Source organism: Terrapene carolina, unplaced genomic scaffold (genome assembly GCF_002925995.2).
Source record: "Terrapene carolina triunguis isolate 2854851 unplaced genomic scaffold, T_m_triunguis-2.0 Scaffold51068, whole genome shotgun sequence".
Classification (NCBI taxonomy): domain Eukaryota; kingdom Metazoa; phylum Chordata; order Testudines; family Emydidae; genus Terrapene; species Terrapene triunguis.
The window spans coordinates 9,039-31,949 of record NW_020715419.1 but is presented as its reverse complement, the minus strand read 5'-3'; the positions used below and the strand labels follow the sequence as shown (position 1 = coordinate 31,949).

The following is a 22,911-nucleotide window of genomic DNA, read 5'->3' as shown; positions in this document are numbered from 1 at the left end:
TGCTGGCGGCTCCTAGCCAGGCTCTGCACATACTGCAGGATAATGCATGAGATGTTTACAATGCTCACAAAAGCAGTGTGCAGCTAAGCGGGCTCCATGCTTGCCGTGCTATGGGAGGTGGTGGAATCTCCTTCCTTAGAGGTTTTTAAGGTCAGGCTTGACAAAGCCCTGGCTGGGATGATTTAGTTGCGAATTGGTCCTGCTTTGAGCAGGGCGTTGGACTAGATGACCTCCTGAAGTCTCTTCCAACCCTGATATTCTATGATTCTAACCTAGGAAAAAAGGCGCTAAATGATTGTTTGCCATTGCTTTCAAGAAGGGAGGGAGGGAGAGAGGGGAGACTGACGACATGTACCCAAAACCACCCGCAACAATGTTTTTGCCCCATCAGGCATTGGGAGCTTAACCCAGAATTCCAATGGGCAGCGGGGACTGTGGGATAGCTACCCACAGTGCACCACTCCATGAGTCGATGCTAGCCATGTTACTGAGGATGCACTCCGCTGACCTAATGCGCTTAGTGGGGACATGCACGATCGACTGTATAAAATCGGTTGCTAAAGATCGACTTCTATAAAATTCACCTAATTTCGTAGTGCAGACATGACCTAAGTGATGGATACCTAGAATGTCTTTTTGCTTTCCTTTTATTTTCCAAACTCCATGGTCTTTGTCTCAAAATCCAGGAAGACTTCCTGAGAGTGCAGACTCTGCCCCCCGTCTGGTCACTAAACTGTTTCCTCCACCGCTTGTTAGCTTGTATGCTTTGTTTACCTCATATGTAACTGTGCTTTCCTTGTTCTCTGCCTGGAAGCAAGTGGGCCACATTCCTTTGTATAAGACAGGCTTGATTTTTGCACTGCCTCCAAAATACATTTAAAGAACATATTTGGGGCACATTTACATAACTGTTTATAGAGAACCCACACATACATCACACAATGATATTCCTGACCTGCACATCACTAGTTTACATACAATACCTTTTAAGATACCTTTTGGATACATATTATGATAATGGTATGTCGGGGGTAGTGAGTGTGTCTTCCCTGATATGATTTATAGTATAGTGGGCCCTCTGCCAGTGGGCATTAAAAGGCTATTAGAATCACAACTTCATACTCCAGCTGCCAGGACAGACAGCTCTCCACAGTGTGGTTAGTAGTTTTTGTCTGCCCTCTAATATTAATGCGCATTTAATATTTATCCATAGGTTCTCAAATATCACAGAAACAGCAAATCCTCTCTCAAGGGTCAGGGCCTTTCAGGAGACCGCCAGCCAAATACCCAGGTGTGCAGACTCTCAGGTATATGTGGAGGAAGCAAATACTGTCAGGATGATGGTTGTAACATCAGAGCTACCGTCCCACTTCCAGACTCCTTTGCTTTCTTCCACAATACTTGCGATGGCCCAAAGGGAGAGAAGTGGGCTGCCAGTCTGTCACCATCACCACAAAACTCATCTGACAGCAATCTGCCCTCACTGGAGGAATGATCTTCCTCTTTGTCCTCATCACAACTAGATGTGACTGGCCAGTCTGGCTCTGCAGAACTCGCCCCCACCCCCAGACTTCCCTTGAAGAACTGACAAGAGATGTTCTCCTCTCGAGCTTCTATGAAGAGGTTTTGTAGACCTTAAAAGGAATAAAAAAGGAACATGCCTCATGGATAAACAGGCAGCTGGCACGCCTCAGGGAAAATCTGCACTGGGCCCACGTAGGAGGGAGGTGAAGCACTGGAATGGGTTACCTAGAGAGGTGGTGGAATCTCCTTCCTTAGAGGTTTTTAAGGTCAGGTTTGACAAAGCCCTGGCTGGGATGATTTAGTTGGGGATTCGTCATTGAGGAAGTGTTATTCCCTGGGAGGGGTTCAGCTGCCATATTGTCTTCCACGAGATGCACATCTGCAGCTGTCTGTTCGGTATGACACCATCAGTTCCATTCTCATGGCCTGCCTGGCAGAATCTTTCTAAATTGCTCCACCACCAATAACTAAACAGGTTCTGCAGAAGAGTGGATCTCAAGTTTTAGCCACTACTACCAGAGATCCCAAAACCATGCGTGCTGACCTGGGCTGTGTCCCAGGAGAAGATATTTCACTCTGTAACCAGCATCTGTATGTCCATCCAATATAATGCGTTCTCTCCAGTTGAGTGTAGCCCATTGCTCCTGCAAACTCCAACACCTTGAAGGTGGCCTGTTCTTTACTATACATGGGCTGAGCCAAGCAGATTTCTCACAGGGAAACTCTGGCAACCCTTTCAAATGTCACCAAATCATTTGGTTACATTTGGGTCAGAGGGTAGCTATTAACAGGGTGGCTGCTGGTGAAGCCAGATGGGTCAAAGGTGGCAACCCAGATGCCATCTGCTGCAATAGGTCCCGGGGTGCTCCTGGTGTAGTGCAATGACGTGTTGTTGCTGAGTTGCCAGTTGCTGCAGTACTTACGCACTGCTGCTGTTCCTAGGCCTGGTTTTCAATCGACCACAATAACAATTTGTCTGCTTCCTTGGTAATAGAGGGCTCCCTACATTTAATTTTCATAAAGAAGAACACTATGAGAAAGCCCAAATAATGCTGGCAGAATTTAACATGTCCTGGATTATATTTCTTTTGAAATATTTACTGGTCATTTAACAAAGAATATACAAAATCAACAGAATACACCCAATAACATATATCCTTTATAGAATACAGCAGAGTGGAAAATTTAAGGCTGGTGACTGGATTATGTAAAGTGGGATTATAATGAGTGACAAAATAATACATAGCAGTGTGAAACTAGGTGGAGCTCTTAATTAATGATCTCCAAACTTCTTAATATTTTCTGTAGCATTTTGGTAAAGGAAAGTGCAATTTCTGAGGGGGTTTTAGTTGGACTCTATTGAAACACTCTTTTAACTTTAAATGTATTTTAACAAAGTTTTTTTGTTTGGTAATCTTTTAATTTTGTGATATCATTTCACTTGACCCACACATTTTCTCTAGTGATCTAAGTGCTTATCTAGATGAACAGTTTGTGCATGTCATACTGTGGAATAAATCTACAGCACACTTGCATGCTGTGCAGTAACTGTCCACATGGATCCTACTATGGTGCGTTAAAAGTTCCCTAGTGGGCTTCGAGCTACTCCCATTAAGTGTTAAACCTGAACAGTAGAAAACTGACATTTTCATACAATATAAATTTAAGTCTGGTGATTAATGTTTTGAAACCTTCAATGTGTACTTTTTGGCTCATATGCTGTATTTTAAATTGTAAATAAATTTATGGGCAATCTGGATTTATTTTACCTTCGTCATGAAGCTGTTCGATTTGTTTTTTGTAAACTATTACTGCATTATTCTGATAGAGGCAGGAACTGCTGTCATGATTTTGTGAAACTGGAAAGAAATTGGAGCGGAGGTAGCCACTGTTTGGCTTTTCCATTCCTATATCATTTGGTTGTCTAATAATATTGTCTTCTAGAAAATTGTCTCCATTACTATCAATCTGGTTTTCATAACACCAAACATTATTTGGATTTTGTGTGTTACTAAAAGAGTTGCTGTTTTCTCTTATTGTTTTTATATTTACTCTTTTGTTTGCTGATCTGCCACAAATTCCAAAAAATGTTAAAAATACCGGAATAAAAACAAGACCATGAACAGCTCCAAACAAGATAACAAGAAACATAATCTTAAAAAATGTTCTGAAGATGTAAGCTTGTGCTGCAGACAGCACAATTACTCCTAATATAGTGGAGATAGCACCTTGTATCACCGGGTAGCCAAGAAGATACAGTGCATCAACTGCCTTCTCATTTACAGTTGACTTTTCACTTGAAACAAATGCATAAGATATATGAGCAGAAAAATCAACTGAAAACCCAATGCAAATGACAAGGTTAATCATAGATATGGAATCAAGATTAACATCCCAGTATGTCATGAAACCAGCAACGCCAACAATAACAGAAGCAATAGCAAAAGTTACCCACAAGGAGCAGAGCAGATTGGGAATAAGCAGCAAGGAAACACACAGCATAACTCCAGTAGCAATTCCAATATTCTGAATGGTGTTTGGCACTATTACGATATACTGATCATAGTATATAAATGCTGGGTGATATACCATTAATGGGATCTTACAGTCCTTGGCCAGGTCTCTTAATTGGTGTAAAAGGTTTTTCTCATCAACTGCAGTAGTAACGTTCACTGTTTGAATGAAAAAACGTGAGGCTGCTATTTCCTTATAGCGAATATCAATGTCCCATTCAAACTCTGGAAATAATTTAAATAGTTCAGATAAATTACCCATGAAAAAAGCCTTAGTATCTATATTCAGTGAACGGCTTCTAGTAACATTTTCATACATTCGTAGCCATGACTCTGAGAGTCTCTTGTCCACATAGGAGTTATTTTCTAAAGACTCCATACAGTTCTCAATGTCATTACGAATGGATAGATTCCAATAAGGTACATTTTCTGTGATAGTGACCATAATCCTAGGACCGTACTCTGAGAAATATTCATCTTCCCAATCATAATACTGAATAACATAAGAATCGTCACTAGCCAGATTTCGCAGGTCTATACCTTCCTTTATCTGAGTACACCCATAAATACTAGTAGCCAGGAACCCTCCATACAGCAACACCACAAACACTTTGGTCCAGATCTTTGTAAGGAAAGGACCATAATATTTCCTAAAGAATTTGTTCATTGGATGTTCATCTTCTCCCCCAGAAGATTTATCAGAAAAGCCTCCTACACAGCACATGTTGTACAAGTAGGAGCGATGAGGCTGAACAATGTCCTTCACTTTTGTGAAAATTAACCAGTGTCTGTTGCCTTCTTCCCTTTTACCATTTAAAGCAAGAACAGCTCCAAAGAATGTGATGTTGTATATATAGCAGAAGATGAAAGCAGTTCCTGTGTAGAGACAAAAGGACTTCACAGACTGAAAGGAAGTCATGATCCCTATGTAGAAGGCTAAAACATCAGTGAGAGTGGTGATTGTGATAGACACTGCTGCCTCTGCATAAGTTTCAGCCATCCGCTTTTCAACTTTATTTTTAGGATTAGTCTGTTGCCAGGAGGAGATCATAATGAACATGTCATCAACTCCAACCCCTACAAAAGGGAAAAGGTTAATAGCTTATTGTACATACCATCAACATCAGTTTCTAATGGAAAATAGCAAAAATTCAAAACAAATAAGTTAAACCAGTAAATGTAATGAAGAAAGCTGAGCAATAAGCATTGTGTTGATAAGAAGTGAAGTTATGGATCCAGAGAAAATACCCCCCCCCCCCCATATATGACCTAATGTATTACATTTCCCATTACACCTTGCCTTTAGGTGAGATTTCTCTCTCTCATTCTCTCTCACAACATTTCTCTGAAAGAGGAGCGTGGCTGGGGCGATAAGGTATATCCCTCATTCATGATACGGAAAATATAGAACAGCTTTCAGGAGCATGGATCCAGCTCCAATCTCACACTGAGCTGAATGGCCCTCTGATATTGTACCTTCCTCTATGACCATAGAGAACTGAGCCCTTCTATCCCCCTTTTTAAAAAACATTCTGCACTGCTGAATACCAGAATGGGCAAACACCTTGAAAATGATGAATTTACTCAGTGGTCTTAACTTTTAATTGTGCTGATTCCTGATTCATGCTATGTTAAAATGGTCTCCTGCAAGGCATATTTTGCATTTCCACTTTTTCATCAAACCCATTTTTTTTTTTCACTTACCCAGTATAAGAAATGGTGCATTTGCCACAGTCACGACAAATGGTACCCCACAGAACAGCAACAGTCCAAAGCTGCTTAGCACAGCTAACCCAGAAGACAGCACTCCAAATGCTGCAACCCACACTTTATTTCGTACACAGTCAACCCTGGAAAATTGTGTAAAAAGCATCTTGTTTAGATTTTTTCAAGCTTTTATATATATATATATGCAATAGCATGCAAAATCCTTCTAATATAACAATTATAATTGTCATGTTTTATCAAAGCAATTTTGAAAGCATGATTCTCATTAATACTTTACTAAGAGCACCAGGAACAAACATTTTAAAATCACACCATAGGCCAAATCAGTCCCCAGTTTAACAGCGCAACCACAGTGTAGTTGCATGAGTTTAACTGACAGCAGAATTGTTGTCTCTCTCTCTTCCCCCATCATACAAGGATGGATAAAAGTCAAAGTATTATGATGCTACCTACTGGGAAACAAAGAGTTGTGAACTCTGCCCTGCTTATGTAAACCTCAACCAGATCCTCTTCTTTCAGTTTTCTTTGCCTCCTTGCCTCGGAAGTGTGGAGTCCTTTCTCCAGTTCTCTTTCTCCTTCTCTCTCACTATCTTGCAGAGATAATAAGGAAAAGAGAGAAGATAAGAAAAAGGAAAGAAAATGGACATAGGCAAGAAACCAGAGGGCTTTGTTTTAGTCTGGAGAGAAAGAGTGAAAGGCAGAGCTCTGAGGTCTGCCACTGAGCTTCTGCCTTTTGCAGGAAGGGAAAGGCTCAACTAGGGCAGCCATTCAATTGGACATTGTCTCCCACTTCTGAGGTAATTTCCAGGATGTCTAGTCTTTGGCTCTCTTATGAGCAACAAGTTGGCTCCCATGATGAGAGTATGTGGGCCGTAGAATGCTGCCTCTCTGCCAGACTAATATTAGCACCCTGCTTCAGGCTGCAGCCCTGCTTCACAGCTTACACAGCTGTGTAATAGCTTCTCTATCCTTCACAGAGTCCAGGGGTCTCCCAGCTGGTCCTCATGCTAGTGAGTCCAAATCTGATTAAGATTATCAGGAGCCAATTATTTTTCTTTTGGCCCCTTTGTTTAATACATTGCTTGGAAAAGTATGCAGGTTATGTTGGGAATGTATATCATAGTTTGGTGTGAAATAAATGCTTTTAGTGCATCTTAGTCCTTTATAAATGAAAACACAGGGCTTGATCTGGCAAGATCTTGAGGACTATCAATTCCCACTGAAATTAACGGGAGTAAAGAGGACTCCGTCTCTGTCTACAGAATTCCTTTATACCATGCCTACCAAGGCAGTATCTAAGCATCTTGCAAGAGATTCTCAGTGCCTCACAGAATCAACCCCTTTAGCTATGAAAATGTCCTGCTGATCATTCACACCTGACTAGTGCATGGCTATAGGAATTGTTTCTTTAAATCTCTTGCAGAAAACCAGGCATGAAAGGGCTGGGGAAAGTTGTAGATTGAAACTTTACAGTGAAGCAGAGAGGAACAGAATGGCTTTAGTGATAATATTGTTTTGCTTATTCTAATAAAGCTTTTCTGCTCTTAGGATACAGTATTTCTTTCTGTGATTCTTTACATATGCCATACGACATGGTGTCAGAAGTTGACTAATTCTGGACATAAATAAGAGGAAAAGAAAATGCCAAAGTTCCTGCTCTCCACAAGTCTTGGAAAGCACATGGAATGGCCTGAGAGGAAGGAGCACATCACAAGATCCTGAGCCATAATGTAGCTTACACAGGGAACAGCAATGCCTAGAGAAGTTCATTAGGAGTGAAACTGTAACTGTTTATAAATGAATTAAAAACTGGGTAATTGACAGGTTGTAAATGGGGACTCATCATCAAGCAACTGTGTGTCTAGTGGGGTCCCATTGTGAACAGCTCTTGGCCTTGTGCTATTTATCAATGGCATGGAAGGAAACATAAAATCATCAGTAAGGCTAAGATTTTGTCAAGGTTATTTTTAGTCAAAGTCATAGACAGATCATGGGTAATAAACAAAAATTCATGGACACCTGAGCCCTGTCCCTGATTTTTACTAAAAATGACTTTGACAAAATGGGGGTGGGTGAGGTGGGTGTCCAGCACCCACAGCTGCTGTGGCTCCAGGGTCCCCCACGTGCCCACGGTGGCTCAAAGATCCTGGGACCTCCACCAACGTCCACACCACCGTGGGCCTCACCTGCTGCCCAAGGTGCCTGGGAGCTTTGGGGGTCTCCTCACCACCCACACCAAGTGGGAGCTGCCAGGGCCTCCCCTGCTGCCCATGATGCCTGGGAGCTGCTGGGGTCCCCCTGCTGCCCACGCTCTCTGGGAGCTGCTGGGGTTCCCCTGCTGCCCAAGGTGCCTGGGAGCTGCTGGGGTTCCCCTGCTGCCCACGCTGCCTGGGAGCTGCTGGGGTTCCCCTGCTGACCATGATGCCTGGGAACTGCCAGGTTCCCCCCCCCCATCACCTGTGGTGGTTGGGAGTTGCGGGGTCCCCCCACCGCTCATGGAGGCTGGGAGTTCCAGGGTCCCCCTCGCCACCGTGGTAGCTGGGAGCTCCTGGGGTCCACCCTACCGCCTGTGGTGCCTGAGAGCTGAAGGATCCCCCTGCCACCTGTGGTGGCTGGGAGCTGCAAGGTACCCTTGCTGCCCGCGGAGGCTGGGGGCTGTCAGGGGCCCCCTGCCGCCACTCAGAACTTTGGGGCCCATGGCTGGTAGTTCTGGGGGGGGCCTCGGTGCCTGCGGCAGTTGAGAGCTCCCCCTGCTGGCTGACAGCTCCAGCCCAGCCGCCCTGGGTCTGAAGTGGAAAATTTTACAGAGGTCTCTGGAAGCCATGGATTCCATCCTCTGTGACATAATCTTAGCCTTAATTATCACTTATAAAGTTCACAGATGACACAAAGCTTGGGGGAATGGTAAATAATGAAGTGAATAGGTTACTGATACAGAGATCTGGATCTTTTGGTAAGCTGGGTGCAAGCTAATAAATATGTGTTTTAATAAGGCCAAAAGTTAAGGTTAAAGTTATAAAGTTAAAACCAAAAGTAAAGTTATAGACCTAGGAACAAAGTCTGTAGCCCATTCTTCCAGGATGGGAGACTCTATTCTGGGAAGCAGTGACTCTGAAAAATACTTGAGGATCATGGTGCATAATCAGCCAGTGCAACGCTTTGGCCAATAACGGTAGTGTGCTCCTTCGATGTATAAATGGGAATATCAAGTAGAAGTAGGGAGGTTATATTACCTCTATATTTGGCACTGGTGTGATTTCTGCTAGAATATTCTATCCAGTTCTGGTATCCACATTTCAAGAAGGATGTTGATAAACTGGAAAGAGTTCAGAGAACATCCACAAGAATGGAAACATAACATATATGGCCCACAATGTGTTATGTGGTCCACATCCAATACTACCTGTATGGCCTTGAGGATGTCACATGGGCCTCAGCTTTGTGCTGATTGGGCCACAAGCAGCTTGTGGGATTCAGGCTGAGAACCACTGGCCCACACAGTAGAAGCATATGTAGAAAAAGTAATAAGGACATTTGAACATGTCCATGGAAGAAAAGAAGTCAAGGAAATATCCCAAGCAAGGATGAGTGCCTATTTTCTGGGATCTCTGTTCAAAGACAGCATTCATGTACAGGCTTGGATCTCAAGATTTCAATATTATAGTTAAATTTAAAATTGATTCAGGAGCAGAAACAACCTTGATTTGTAAAGAGACTTTTAAGGTAGTATGCTCAATAGCCCAGGGCAAAAAATAAGTTGGTGGGTCAGTTCAAAGTCTGTACTATCTACAAGATTAAGTGTTGTTTAATCTGTTTCTCATTCGTGGATTTATCCCAAGTAAACTTGTGGACCAAACCATAATCTGTGCAGATGGTTCTCAGAAAATGCTATAAATATCAGTATGGTGGCCCAGCATAGAGCAGGACTTAAAACACAAGGCGGAAACATGTTAATTTTGTAGAATAACACTATTAGCTGTTGTCACTGATTGAGACTGTTCAAGGTACTCATTCAGAAGTAACATGGGGATCCTTAGCTGGTCCCAAACCCAGATGATGTGTTGTGTGACCATAATAATGGTACTCACAGCACAGCCTCAGTGCAGGGAAAGTGTCATAATCCTACTGAGTCTGAATCTATCCTGCTGGGATTTGATAATTTAAGCAAATCAACTGGAAAAACCCTCCTCAAGGCCAGAAGGTAACCAAATCTGGATGACTAGTGAAGTTGGTAACTCATCTGGATCTATAATTTCTTGTTAAATATTAATTTCTGTTAAAGATTGTTTATACAGAAAAAGTAAGTATGTGCTGATGGCTCACATGTGAGGATATGTGTGCCATTTCTTTAAATTTTAAAAGATCCTGGACAGAAGCTCTAAAGTGAAGGAAAGAGAGAGGGGCAGTATAGCTTTAGGGATAATACTGTTTTCTTTATTCTAATAAAGTTCCTTCTTCAATGTTAAGAAAATGACTGTTTCTGTGACTCTTTATTATTATCACAATACACGCAGTGAGTACATTTTATTAAATAAGAAATGGTAAAACCTCTGAAATATTAAAGATTAATACTGATAAATGAGCTGCATTTTGCTGTGATTGTATTTGAGGAATATAAATATTGACATGGACTTTCTTTTGTGCTCACAGAAGAACTGATCACATGGTAGATTTCTAAAATTTGTATCTGTTCCAAAATCTTTCATAAATCAAAAAAAGCCATGCTAAAAAATAAACTGTTCAGCCATTTAGATACAGGATATAATGTGAGCAAAATAGCTCTGTTGTAAAAGTTAAGTATTTAAGTAATGTAAATAAGCAAAAGTCAATTACGGCTAACATATTCATTCCCTGATAGTTCATAGACCACAAATGGATGTTCTGAATTGGGGACAGAGGCCAAATTAGTCTATTTGTGCCATGTTTAATCTGACCTGTTAAGAAACTAACTTAAAAAAAGATTGATTTGTGTTTTTAAAAGTTTTAGGGATAGTTATGAGATTAAAGAATTAAAGTTATCTTAAATTTGGTTAAGAAAATAATATATTTTCTTTATGATTTGAGGCTAGTAAGGAAAAGGCCCCAATCAACTAGTAAAAGAAGGCTCTGAGAATTATGAGTTATAAGAATGTAGTGGGGGAAGGATGTATGGTTCAAAAGGTAACTATAAAATAAAGAGCGGCAATAACAAGAAAAAAAAAGGTGTCTTAAAAGAAACAAGCACAAATCTTCCCACTCTTCTGCTGGTAGGGAAAGGGGGGTGGAGGAGATAAGAAAGGAAGACCGTAGAGGAAGGAAAGTAAGGATAAACTGCCTCAAATTGGGGATATTTTTTTTTGCTAATGTTAGTAGGTTAGCTGAAAGGGAAAGAAGAGAGCTGTGAATCTGAAGAATCTTTATCAGATCAGGGCCAATCAAGCTGGGGCAGACCAGAATGAGAGGACAATAGTCTGGTACGTCTGTAGTATAATTGATCATATCCTTATGGATGTGTGTTACTGTGTTGGATGTAGTAAATTGTTTATTGTCTAGGCTTTTTAGATGTGTTTAAAACAATTGTAGAAACAGTAGTTGGCCTTTGGATTTATTAAAGGAATTTATGGTTAAGTTAATGTCTAGTGTTGCCCTATCATAAATAATAACTCCAGTCCAGGGACAGTTAGAAGACTAAACCTTTCCTAATTTAGCTTTTATTAAAAATGGAAAACACATTCTTATATATTTGGAATAGTTCATTTTCTAGTTTTTGTTTTACATGAAATGTTAGTGTATTGAATCCCAAAACCTTCATAAAAATGTTCTAGAGGATTCACAAATGACAAACTACCATAAAGAGATTTGTCTTTGTTTCAAAATGTTTTCTTCAAATCAAGGATAACATACTAAAATGTTGATCTTATATAGGCCAAAACTACAGATAGATGCATAGGTGCAGGAGGGAAAGATTTTCACGTTGGAACCTGGCAGCATAGAAACTCATTTTGATCACTGTGGAACTGCCTCAAATCCATATTTTCAGATTGTCCTGCAAAATAGCAGGAGTAACTAGATATATAGGAAATGGTACCTGCACACCCTGATGGAGGACAGCATCAGTTGCAAATAAGTTTATGAATGGCACCCCACTTATTTTTCACTTTCATTCTTTTTTGTTCCATTTTGTGTCTGTGTTCAAACTTAGGGTACATAGAAAACACTGCCTAGTCTACACACCTGTGATGGATATCTGAACACCTACTGTCATGGCCAAGGACCTCTGTACCCTGTATGTGCTACTGCAGAATTGGTCCCTCTATGTGCTAAATTACTTCAGTAATAATGTTTTCATTTAATGCATCTGCTTTTCAGTACCAAATTTGTAACAAGTCACATTTGGCAGGGAGGGATAGCTCAGTGGTTTGAGCATGGGCCTGCTAAATCCGGGGTTGTGAGCTCAATCCCTAAAAGAGCCATTTGGGGCAAAAATCTGTCTGGGGATTAGTCCCCCTTTGAGCAGGGGGTTGGACTAGATAACCTCCTGAGGTCCCTTCCAACCTTGATATTCTCTTTAAAATATATGTATTAGTGGTATTCCTGCAAATCCTTACTCATGTAAGTAGTTCTTATTCAGGCAAAATGTCTCACTTCACTATAGCTGCTCACGTGAGTATAACTTGAAGGATCACCCACAATTTTTGTATCAATATTCCACAGCATATTTTAATCAGTAGTAGTAGTTGTATTGGGGTAGCATCTAGAGACCGTAATCAAGGACCAGGGCAGGGGTCAGCAACCTGCAGCACACATGCCAAAGGTGACACGTGAGCTGATTTTTAGTGGCACTGTGCTGCCAGCCGGGGTCCCAGCCGCCGGCCCCGCTCAACCCGCTGCCTGCCTCGATGGACACAACCCTGGGCTGGCAGCGGGCTGAGCTGGGATGGTGGCCGGGACCCTGGCTGGCAGGGGCCGGCAGACGGAACCCCAGACTGGCAGCGTGCTGAGTGGCTCAGCCCGCTGCCGGTCTCGGGTTCCGTCTGCCACCCCCGCTGCCAGTCTGGGGTTCCATCCGCCGGCTCCTGCGAGCCAGGGTTCCGGCTGCCAGCCCTGCTCAGCCCACTGCCAGTTTGGGGTTCCGTCTGGCGGCCCCTGTAAATGTGAAATGTATTACTGGTACGCGAAACCTTAAATTACATCAAATAAATGAAGACTTGGCACACCACTTCTAAAAGGTTGTTGACCCCTGGACCAGGGCTTCATTGTACTAGGCAAGAGGGTCCTTTCTGAAAGAACTAATTATGAATTCTTCTTTTATCAGTTGGCTTAATCTAAGTTGGTATTTGTTTGAGGTTTGCAACTCTGAAATGTGGATTTAAATAGATGGAAAAAGAATTTAAATGATTTGAAAAAAACACAAAGAAATCTGTTTGGCATATTTTAAAATTTAGTATTTAGTATGGTTGCTTGGCTAATGTAATCTTTTTTCTAATGTAGATACAGGTCGTCAGCAATATTTGAGTTATTAAAACATGAAAATATGTATAACTGTAAGATTCCTTTCCTGTATGGGGGTCAGACTAGATGACCCTTTTGGTCCCTTTTAACCCTATGATTCTATGTATGTTTTGATTCATTTCAGTAAAATGGAAAATATATAAAGGATATTGAAGAGTAAGTTTGAAAGGTCATTAACAGAAGACAAGAGCTTACCTTAAACAAGAAGTAATGGAAAAGGCTATAGTTAGAAAGTATGTTATGGAAAACAGGGGGATCACTTTCCTGATATTTCCTTCAAACTCTTCCTGTCTGGATATTGAGGTAAAGTAAGCCACCTGCCATTAAAAAATATAATGGGTTAAATAAAAATTTTCTTTAGCCTTGTATTTTATATATATAATTAAAATACTATAGGAATAGGGTTCAGATTGTTATTTTAGGCACTACCATTTTAATATTTTAATTATGATTTTAGCTGTAATTATCTACTGTAAACCCTAAGCTAAAAATCACATATTAAGAATAGGAAAAAATTAGCACACAGTTAAGTATTAATTAAAACTAATCATACAGTCCAAGAGAAGATGAATGATCCTGCGGCCCTGGCCGGATCGGGGCAGCACTACGTGGCTCGGCTCCAGAACCAGCGCCCTGGCCTGAGCGCTGCCGAGCCGTGTGGGGGGCCCAGCCGCGTGGTGCGGCTCAGGGGCCGGCTTAAAACGGCTTATTGGCCGGATTCAGTTCGCGGGCCGTAGTTTGCTCACCCCAGCCTGGAGTGAACATTGCAACCTAGCCAAGGGCAGGTGCAGCACAAGCGGCCCCTCCCTTGGGCATTTCAGCGCCTTTCCTCTCATTCCGGATCCGGGTTTGGGTGCCGGGTTCGGGAACAGAGCCCGGCGCTCCGGCTCTCCCGCCCCCGAAGCGGGGAGGCTAGAGCAGGAGGATCCCGCTGCACACCCCGGGGAGGGCTCCGTACCCCAGGGGGCTGCTCGGCGCTGTACCTGGACAGAGGTGAGATTTAAAGCCTCCAGCTCAGCCGGGATGCGCTTGAGGAAGTTTTCCAGCCACTGCAAACTCCTCTCTCGGTCCGCGGCTTCGTCTTCTCTCAGGTAATAAACCAGCCTCAGGGCTTTGGCTGCCTGCACCCGGGAGGCGCCCGCTCCGCGAGCCAGCTGAACGCCTCCTAAGAAGGTGCCCATGAAAACGCTGCTCCCGAACACGGGGTACGTGAGCTGCGGGAGGAGGGTCTCTAGCCGGGCCGGCTCCCCCTGCACTGCAGCCAGGAGCGGGTTGGGGCTGCCGCAGGACCCATTGCTCCGGACGCACAGGTCCGGGTAGGAGAGTTGGGTGCCTGGGTCCCCCCCGGGAACAGCGAGGCTCTGCACCGCCCCGTCCAGCCGCAGGAGCTCCCCGAAGGCTCCCGCCGTCAGGATGTTGTTGCCTGAGGCGGAGACCGCGATGAGGGAGGCGAAGGCGCCCTCTGTGAGCAGCCTCTGGCCGGAGAAGCGCTCGGAGTCGCGGGTCGGGAAATGCTCCTGGTCAAAGCGTCTCTCGCTCTTGGCGGGCCCCCCGAGCGGCGTGAACTGCCCCTCGATGTCATTGGCTTGTCTCTGCGGCAAGAAGAGGAAGCCCGCGCCGAGGCTGCCCGAGAGCAGCAGCGGGAGCAGCAGGAAGGGCCACGGGTGGGCGCCTATCAGCCCCCCGAGCCGGCCGAAACGCCGGCTGAGAAACAGGGCAAAGTTGTCGTGCGGGGGGATGGTCGGTTCGGGGCCGGGACCTGGTTCTGGGTCCAACTCAGAGCCCATCTGCCCGCTGCCCCGCCTCTGCTGCTCCTCGGGCCCCATGTCCTGTCCGCTGACCCCGGCTCCTGGCTTCCTGCGCCCCCTGGCTGCTCCTGGCCCCGCTCCCTGCCCCGGCGCTAACGGTTCAGGGAAGGGGGCGGGGGGGGCTACCCTCATCTGCACTTCGCTAGCTGCCTAAGGCCGCCGCGTGGGAGAGGAAAGAATTGTCTCTAAGCCCTGTGGTTCCATGGTCCTGCTCCTCTACCCACGTAGTGCCTGGGAGGAAAGGAAAAGTGACGGGTAAAGGCTGTGAATGTCTCTCTGGACTGTTATGGGTAGCGCTGCTGCAGTACTTGCCCCTCCTTCCAGTTTCTCTTAGATGATTAATTGACCTGGGTAGGGCTTGTGTCATAAGGAAGTTCTCATAAATAATTATTTACCCACAGTATCTGGTGACTCCTGGCAATATACTTCCCCATGGTCCCCTTGCTGATATGAGATTATATTGGACAATTCCCTTCCCACTAAAGATATAAAAAGAGAACTACTGAAATAACTAAGGCCAGGCCCATAGCTAGCAAAGAAAAGGCTATTAGGCTGCCCTGGGTGAGGCAGTAAAGATTTAAATGCTGCTGCAAAGATCATTTTCATGGTTCATCGCTTTGACTGTGTCACCCTTCTCTGCATCTCATTCCCTGGCTCCCCCTTCCATCACGTTGAACATAAGCTACCTGTCTTCACTTTCAGGACTCTTCACAGCCTGTCTTATAGACTTTAAGGCCAGAAGGGAACATCATGATAATATAGTAGTCTTACCTCCTGCATATTGCAGGCTACAGAAGCTCGCCCGCCCACTCCTCTAATAGACCCATAACCTCTGGCTGAGTTACTGAAGTCCTCAAATTATGATTTAAATACTTCAAGTTACAGAGAATCCACTATTTACACCACTTTAGACTGTTAGTGACCCATGCCCCATGGTGTAGAGGAAAGCAAAAAAACCCTAGGGTCTCTGCCAGTCTGACCTGGGGGAAAACTCCTTCCCAACCCCAAATATGGCAGTCAGTTAGACTCTGAGCATTTCAGCAAGACCAAATGAAAGAATTCTCTGTAGTAACTCAGAGCCCTCCCCATCTAGTGTCTGATCACTGGCCATTGGGGATATTTGCTACTAGCAGTCTCAGATTAGCTATATATAAGGCTGCGAGTTTGTCATGGAAGTCACAGATTCCGTGACTTTCCCTGACCTTCGTGACTTCTGCAGCGGCTGGTGCTGGCCCAGGGGCTTCCTGAGCCGGGCAGCCCATGGGCCAGCAGCAGCAGTTTGGGTGTGTGGGAGGGGGCTCAAGGCTAGGAGCAGGAGTTTGGGGGGCACTTACCTGGGAGGCTCCCCTGCAACTCCTAGGTGGCAGAGGAGCAGGGGGGGTCTCCACCCCGCACACTGCCGGTGCCCACAGGCCCCGCCCCCACAGCTCCCATTGGCTGTGGTTCCTGGCCAATGGGAGCTGCGGCAGCAGGCACTTGTGGCGAGAGCAGTGGAGGAGCCCCTGCCCTGGTCCCTCCCTCCACCACCTAGGAGCTGCAGGGACGCAGAGCCGAATAGGGAGCCCTGCCAACCTCCCCTCCCCAGCACCAGCAGGGGTCCCAGGTCATGCACTGTGGCCCGGCCTGCTCTGCCCCTGCACTAGAGGGGGTCCTGGGTCACCTCAACCCCTGCTCCCAGCACCCATGGCATCCCCAGTCTGCCCCGCCCACGTTTTAGTCACGGTAGGTCCGTGACTTTTACTAAAAATACCCATGACAAAATTGTAGTCTTAGCTATATATCATTATAGGCAGTCTCATCATACCATTCCCTCCATAAACTTATCAAGCGCAATCTTGAAGCCAGTTAGGTTTTTTGCCTTCCTGCTCCCCCTTGGAAGGCTATTCCACAACTTCACTCCCCTGATGATTAGAAACCTTCATCTAATTTCAAACCTAAACTATTTGGTGGCCAGTTTATACCCATTTATTCTTGTGTCCATATTGGCGCTTAACTTAAATAACTCCTCTCCCTCCCTGGTATTTATTCCTCTGATGTATTTATAGAGAGCGATCATCTCTCCCCTCAGCCTTGTTTGGTTAGGCTTTCTTAAACATGGAAGACCATTATTGCACACAGTATTCCAGATGAGGTCTCACCAGCGCCTTGTATAATGGTACTAACACTTCCCTATCTCTACTGGAAATACCTCCCCTAAGATCCTAAGATCACATTAGCCTTTTCCATGGCCACATCACATTGGCAGCTCATAGTCATCCTATGATCAACCAATACATCCAGGTCTTTCTCCTCCTCTGTCTCTTCCAACTGGTAAGTCCCAAGCTTGTAGCAAAAATTCTTGGTGTTATTCCCTAAGTGCATGACCTTACACTTTGGACTATTAAATTTCATCCCATTTCTATTACTCTAGTTTTCAAGGTCATCCAGATCTTCATTTATGTTATTCCGGTCCTTTGCATTGGCAATACCTCCCAACTTTGTGTCATCCATAAATTTTATTAGCACACTCCCACTTTTGTGCCAAGGTTATTAATAAAAATGTTAAATAAGCTAGGTCCTAAGACCGATCCCTGAGGAACTCCATCAGTAACCTCCCTCAAGCCTGACAGTTCACCTTTCAATATGACCTTATTAAAAACTGAGGCAAAGTATTTGTTTAGTTGTTGGACCATGCCTAGACTATCTTTAATCTTCAGCCTATCTTCAGTGCTTAGCAGTTCCACTTCTTCTTTCCTTGTTCTTTTTATTTTTATGGCTATAGAACCTTTTACCGTGGGTTTTAATGTCCCTTGCAAGGTCCAACTCTGCTTGGCTTTTGGCAGTGCTCACCTTCTACTTACACTTTCTGACCTCCAAGAGATAGCTTTACTTGCTGATCCATCCCATCTTCCATTCCTTGTAGGCTTTCTGCTTCCTCATCCAGCTTGGTCTGCAACACTTCCCTATGATTCCCCCGACCCGCCCTTGCTTGGGATGCAGGTTGCAAATAGTTGCTTTATTCTCCATTTATCCTTCCTCCCACCTTTCTTTAGTCTGTTCTCTACCCCAATTCTTCTTTTTCTCCATTGCCCCCCATCCAAGCCCACCTCAATCCTTCAATTCTCTGCTTAATTCTTGTCCTTTTCACAGGATGGGGTGGATATTTAAGGAGTTCAAGTCCCAGCTATGACTTGTACTTGGTTTTCCCTCTCCAGAACATGTAACTGAGGCTATGTGTATACTGCACACCACTGGTCGTGGCAGGTAAGGTATGTGACAGTGTAGCTACATGTTGCAGTGAGAGGCAGGCTGTGTCCAGATTGTGGAGCATAGTGAAAGGCTCTGGCAATGGGGAGGCAGTGGAAAAGGCTCCATCCTGCCAAAGCCATAATGTCATCTAGTGGCGACTCATGGGAGAGGCACAAAGGGTCAAGTGACCCTCCAGCAGAGTCAAGTGCTATGTTCCCTCTAAGGTGCGCACCTGCGTGGTTGCACAGGAGGTCACCAAGGGCTATGCAGGCATGCACACTGCACACAGGGACGTGGGGTGAGGTTGGGGGTGGTGATGGGGGAGGTTGGGGCATCTGGGGCTGCGGCGACTCCCCCAGATCTGGGGCTGCGGCAGGGCAAAATGCCTCTTCCCCCCCAGTTCCAGGGTTGTGGCGGGGAGAGAGGACTCCCCCAGCCCCAGAGCTGCTGTGGCTGGGGAGAGGCGCCTCTCCCCTGGTCCCAGCCCCAGAGCTGCTGTGGCTGGGGAGAGGCGCCTCTCCCCTGATCCCAGCCCCAGAGCTGCTGTGGCTGGGGAGAGGCCTCACTCTCCCGGCCCCAGCCCCAGAGCGGGAGCTTTTACAGCTGGGGAGAGACGCTCTCCCCCAGCCCAGGTGCTGCTGCGGGGAGAGAGGGCTGTGGGGAGTCCTCTCTCCCCACCGCAGCCCTGGGCAGCCTGCACCCCAAACCTGTCATCCCTGGCCACACCGTAGAGCCTGCACCCCCAGCCAGAACCCTCACCCCTCTATCTCAACCCTCTGCCCCAGCCCTGAGCCCCCTCCCACATCCGAACCCCTCAGTCCCACCCCCGCCACACATCACCTCCATATTGGTGCACATAACAAAATTCATTCTGCACGTGGATGGGAAATATTAGAGGGAACATTGGTCAAGTGCCCCTCCAGCAGCCAGCCCAGCCGGGGAGAAGAAGGGGCAGAGCCACAGCTGGAAGGGAAGAGGAGGGGCCAGAGCCTCTCCTCTTCCAGCCACACTGCCTGGGACACTGCCCGGCTGCCCCCCACCCAGGTTCAGCTTCTGGGGACAGTGGTCGAGTCCCTCCGGCATGTTCAGAGTCAGCTCCTGTCCTCAGAAGCTGAGCCTGGGAAGAGAGCAGGCTGCTGCCACTGTCCCTCCCTGCCCAGGCTCAGCTTCTAGGGACAGGAGCCGACTCTGAGCATGCTGGAGGGGTGCGGGAGCTCAACTTGCTCAGATGCTGTCCAAGAAGCCAAGCCCAGGCGGGAGGCAGCCTGCTGCTGCCGCAGCCAGGCGCTCTCCCAGGCAGCTGTTGTGCTGCACTGGGCCGCATCCAGGACCTGGCTGCTAGGGAGAGTAGCCGAACATGCCAGGGGGAGCTGGAGCAGCGGAAGGACAGAGCTCCTCCCAGGTAACATGGGATGGGGAGGGGATGGGGACAGGGACAGTGTGGGCTGGGGGCGGAGTGGGGAGGAGTCATGTGGGGAGGTCACGTGTCCTCCCTTTTAGCTGGTGCCCCCTTTGTGCCCCTCCCACAAGTTGCCTCTTATGCCATAATTGTTGTGCCTTTTTTCAAAATGTCACAAACCACGTGGCCCTCCTCACTGCCCACCATCTCTGACAGGAAAATGGAGCCTCCATTGCTCTGCACTATTGTCATGAGCGTTGCAAGCACAGGATGCATGATTCTCTTGACATAATGGGAGGAGGAAGTACCCTAGGATCTCCCATGGACTGTAGCTGCCTGGAGCCTGCCTCAGGCTGGCAAGCAGAAGAGACTCAGTACCCGGCAGCAGGGATGAGGGCTGGGAGCCCGAAAGTGACATTCCCCAGAGTTGAGCGGCAGCCAGATGGGAAACGGACTGGAGTAGGAAATGGACCAGGGAAGGTGACGAGAGGCAGAACACCCTTCAGAGCAGGGGATCAGCTGAGTTGGCCGCAGAGGGCCCTGAGTCAGAATCTAGTAGGGTGGTCCCGGGTTCCCCTATCCCATCTGTTTGGTTGATGAACTATTGCCCCTAGGCAGAGCATCCACCAACTGAATTATTGCCATTGAGCAGGACTACCACCAATTGAGTTGTAACCAGTAGGGAAGAAGGCCTACGCAGACCCGCTAATCACACAGTCCCAGACCACCCCTTTGTAGCCTGGTGTCATGTTGTAGGTGTGCCCCACCTTAATTTCCCACATGTGAGATAGCCATAGTCACTTTAACAACCCTGGCAAGAAGAAGTCAACACACGTCCGGAGTCTCGGTGGGTAGTGGGGAGCTGGAACCGTGGGAGGCAGCAGGGCTCCCAATGGGGAGTGGGTTGCCCAAGTGGCAGCTCAAGCCGGGAGCCTGGGTGGCAGCCTGGCTTGAAGTGGAGACCATGCAGCAGGAGCTGCGAAATTGACAAGAATGACAGTCAGCCTATATAAGGAACACAGTGTCTACATAGATACTGCATCGCCCTGACTACACTGACATAAGTCCTATGACTCTTGTTGAGGTGGTTTTGTTATGTTGGCATAGCAGGGAGTTATATTGGTGGGAGGAGCATTTCAGTATGTACACCTCCACTGTTTTATCAACAAAAGCTGACTTTTTCAACAAAACTGTGTAGTGTAGACAAGGCCTAAGTGCTTTCAGGGATCCTATGAGAGAGGTTTATCTATTGTTCTACCAGGCTGTCCTCCCATGTTTAGCACCACTAACAAGTTTCTGCAGAGGGAAGATCCTTCCATTACATGGTAGATAATGTACTTTTTACTTTTGTTAGAAAACTACTAGGAAGGTTTACTCAGGTCCAAGTGATCAAAAATGGTGTCTCACTTTCAGATATAGATGTTGCTAATTCTGACAATCAGCTTCCAAACGCATCTGTTTGTAGCTTTGGTCACACAACAGGTTGAATAGAAGTTGGAAGAAAAAGTTGATATTAGTCTTCTTGAAAAACAGAAGTTCTTTTGTACAGCCAGAGCATTCTATACTACTGTAGCCAGGCATGCATGTGAGAAGCTACCTCCGAATGATGAAATGTTAAAGATGGCAGCATTTGTGAACTTTGATAGTAGGGAAAACTTTGCTGGCAGATACCAGCACACGTTTAATTTCTCTCCACCTGAGACAGAGAAGCTGCAAGAGGAGCTTGTTGATTACCAGTTGATGCAGAAATCAGATATCCCTCAGTGTGTATGGGATGAGGCAGCACTACAGACTAACACAGATAACACTACTGTACAATACAGGATGGACACTGTGTGGGCATATCTTAGCAATGTCAAAAGCCGTAGTGGTCTTCTCAGGTTCCCATTACTGTCCAGGGTTGTCTTAGTTTTACCCCCCTCAAATGCAGGAGAAGAGAGCGTTCAGTCTTGTTCGAAAGAATAAGGCACCATTTTGACCAAACCTTGGACTGGGGGGACACTGTCCTCTATTGTCCAAGTGAAGCTGGCAAATCCTGAGCCATGTTTCAAGTTTGAGCCACCAAAAGAAGTTATAAAAACAGCAAAAGGGACCACATGGTAATATAACAAAGCACATGAATAAAATGTGAAACCAAATTAGATAATAAAAGAAATGTGGAATCGGTATCCTTTATTTATGGTTTGTTAGCTTTAAACTAATAACATTCAATTTAATTACTTTATTTTTATATTCATTTAATGTATTGTTTGGTTGTGTTATTTTAAATATTTAATTTTAATTAACTTATTTTACATTTATTTATTTTGGAATCTGATCACTTTATGTTAGTTTGCTGTAAATGTAATATGAGCAGTAATATACAAACCAAAGATTATTTATACTGTTAAGTGTTTTTCAAATAGATGATCACTATGACAAGGTGATATGCATAATAAACATATTGTTGTATTGATAAAAGTTTTCTTTTTTGTTAGGTTCAAATAGATGTAAGCAGAGTCAGGATGAGCTCTACTCTGACATCTGGTGGTGAATTGTGGCGAGTTGTGGAAAAGAACTTCAGGGGCTGATCTTGTTTGCATAGGCAAACCCACCCCACCTAGCATGAGCCCAAATGGTCACTTTGGCTGCTGTGGGATCCCCAGTTTCTCTGTTACTGGGGCAGGAAGAATAAAGTGGTTGTTACCCTGATTATGTGAATCAAGGCCAGTGGAACTGTTTTATGACAGAGGGACTCGCCATCAACTAAGTAGCACTTGCTAGACAAGAGACATGGGTTCCAAAACCCAGTGAATTGAGAGAGGCTGGGGGCAGATATTTGTACCTGGTGCTATGGACCCCTTTTGAGAGCCTGAAACACCAATTGCACCGCCTCCTCTCTCCACTGTTGAATGTCAGAGCTAATTTTGATTCCATTAGGAGTCTAATTACAGGCTGCTGAGCTGAATTCACTTTGGGCCAATGGTGCACCAGCACTGGGACTCCCCTACTACAAGCTGAAATCACTAAGCGCTGAAGTTACTAAAAGCTGAGATCACTGAGTGCTGTGTTAACTAGTGAGGGAGCTTGAAGCTATATTGCTAAGCGGCTGGCGGAGCGGAGCAGTTCGCAGGACGGCTGGAGCGGCTCACGGGACGGCTGGTAGAGTGGAGCGGAGCAGCTGGCAGAGCGGAGCAATTTTGTGGGATGGTTGGAGCGGCCCACGGGATGGTGAGTGGAG

General features: G+C 45.7%; 1 protein-coding gene across 1 annotated transcript; it reads right to left on the bottom strand.

The window, feature by feature from the left end:
- Positions 1-3,267: 3,267 nt before the first annotated feature.
- Positions 3,268-15,082, bottom strand: LOC112112645 (patched domain-containing protein 3). The gene is made up of 4 exons (XM_026647075.1): positions 14,240-15,082; positions 13,452-13,573; positions 5,742-5,887; positions 3,268-5,114 (listed from the first exon to the last, which is right to left on the bottom strand). Exons 1-4 carry the CDS (start codon positions 15,080-15,082, stop codon positions 3,268-3,270), a joined length of 2,958 nt encoding a protein of 985 aa, XP_026502860.1.
- Between the last annotated feature and the right edge of the window lie 7,829 nt (positions 15,083-22,911).

What these genes read in the sequence shown, in the direction of transcription:
- LOC112112645 (XM_026647075.1), bottom strand. Translation starts at nt 15,082, where the DNA reads ATGGGGCCCGAGGAGCAGCAGAGGCGGGGCAGCGGGCAGATGGGCTCT. An exon ending in TCCATTACTTCTTGTTTAAG is followed by an intron (nt 5,888 to 13,451) that starts GTAAGCTCTTGT and finishes ACAATTTTCCAG; the next exon opens with GGTTGACTGTGTACGAAATA. An exon ending in TGCACCATTTCTTATACTGG is followed by an intron (nt 5,115 to 5,741) that starts GTAAGTGAAAAA and finishes TCCCTTTTGTAG; the next exon opens with GGGTTGGAGTTGATGACATG.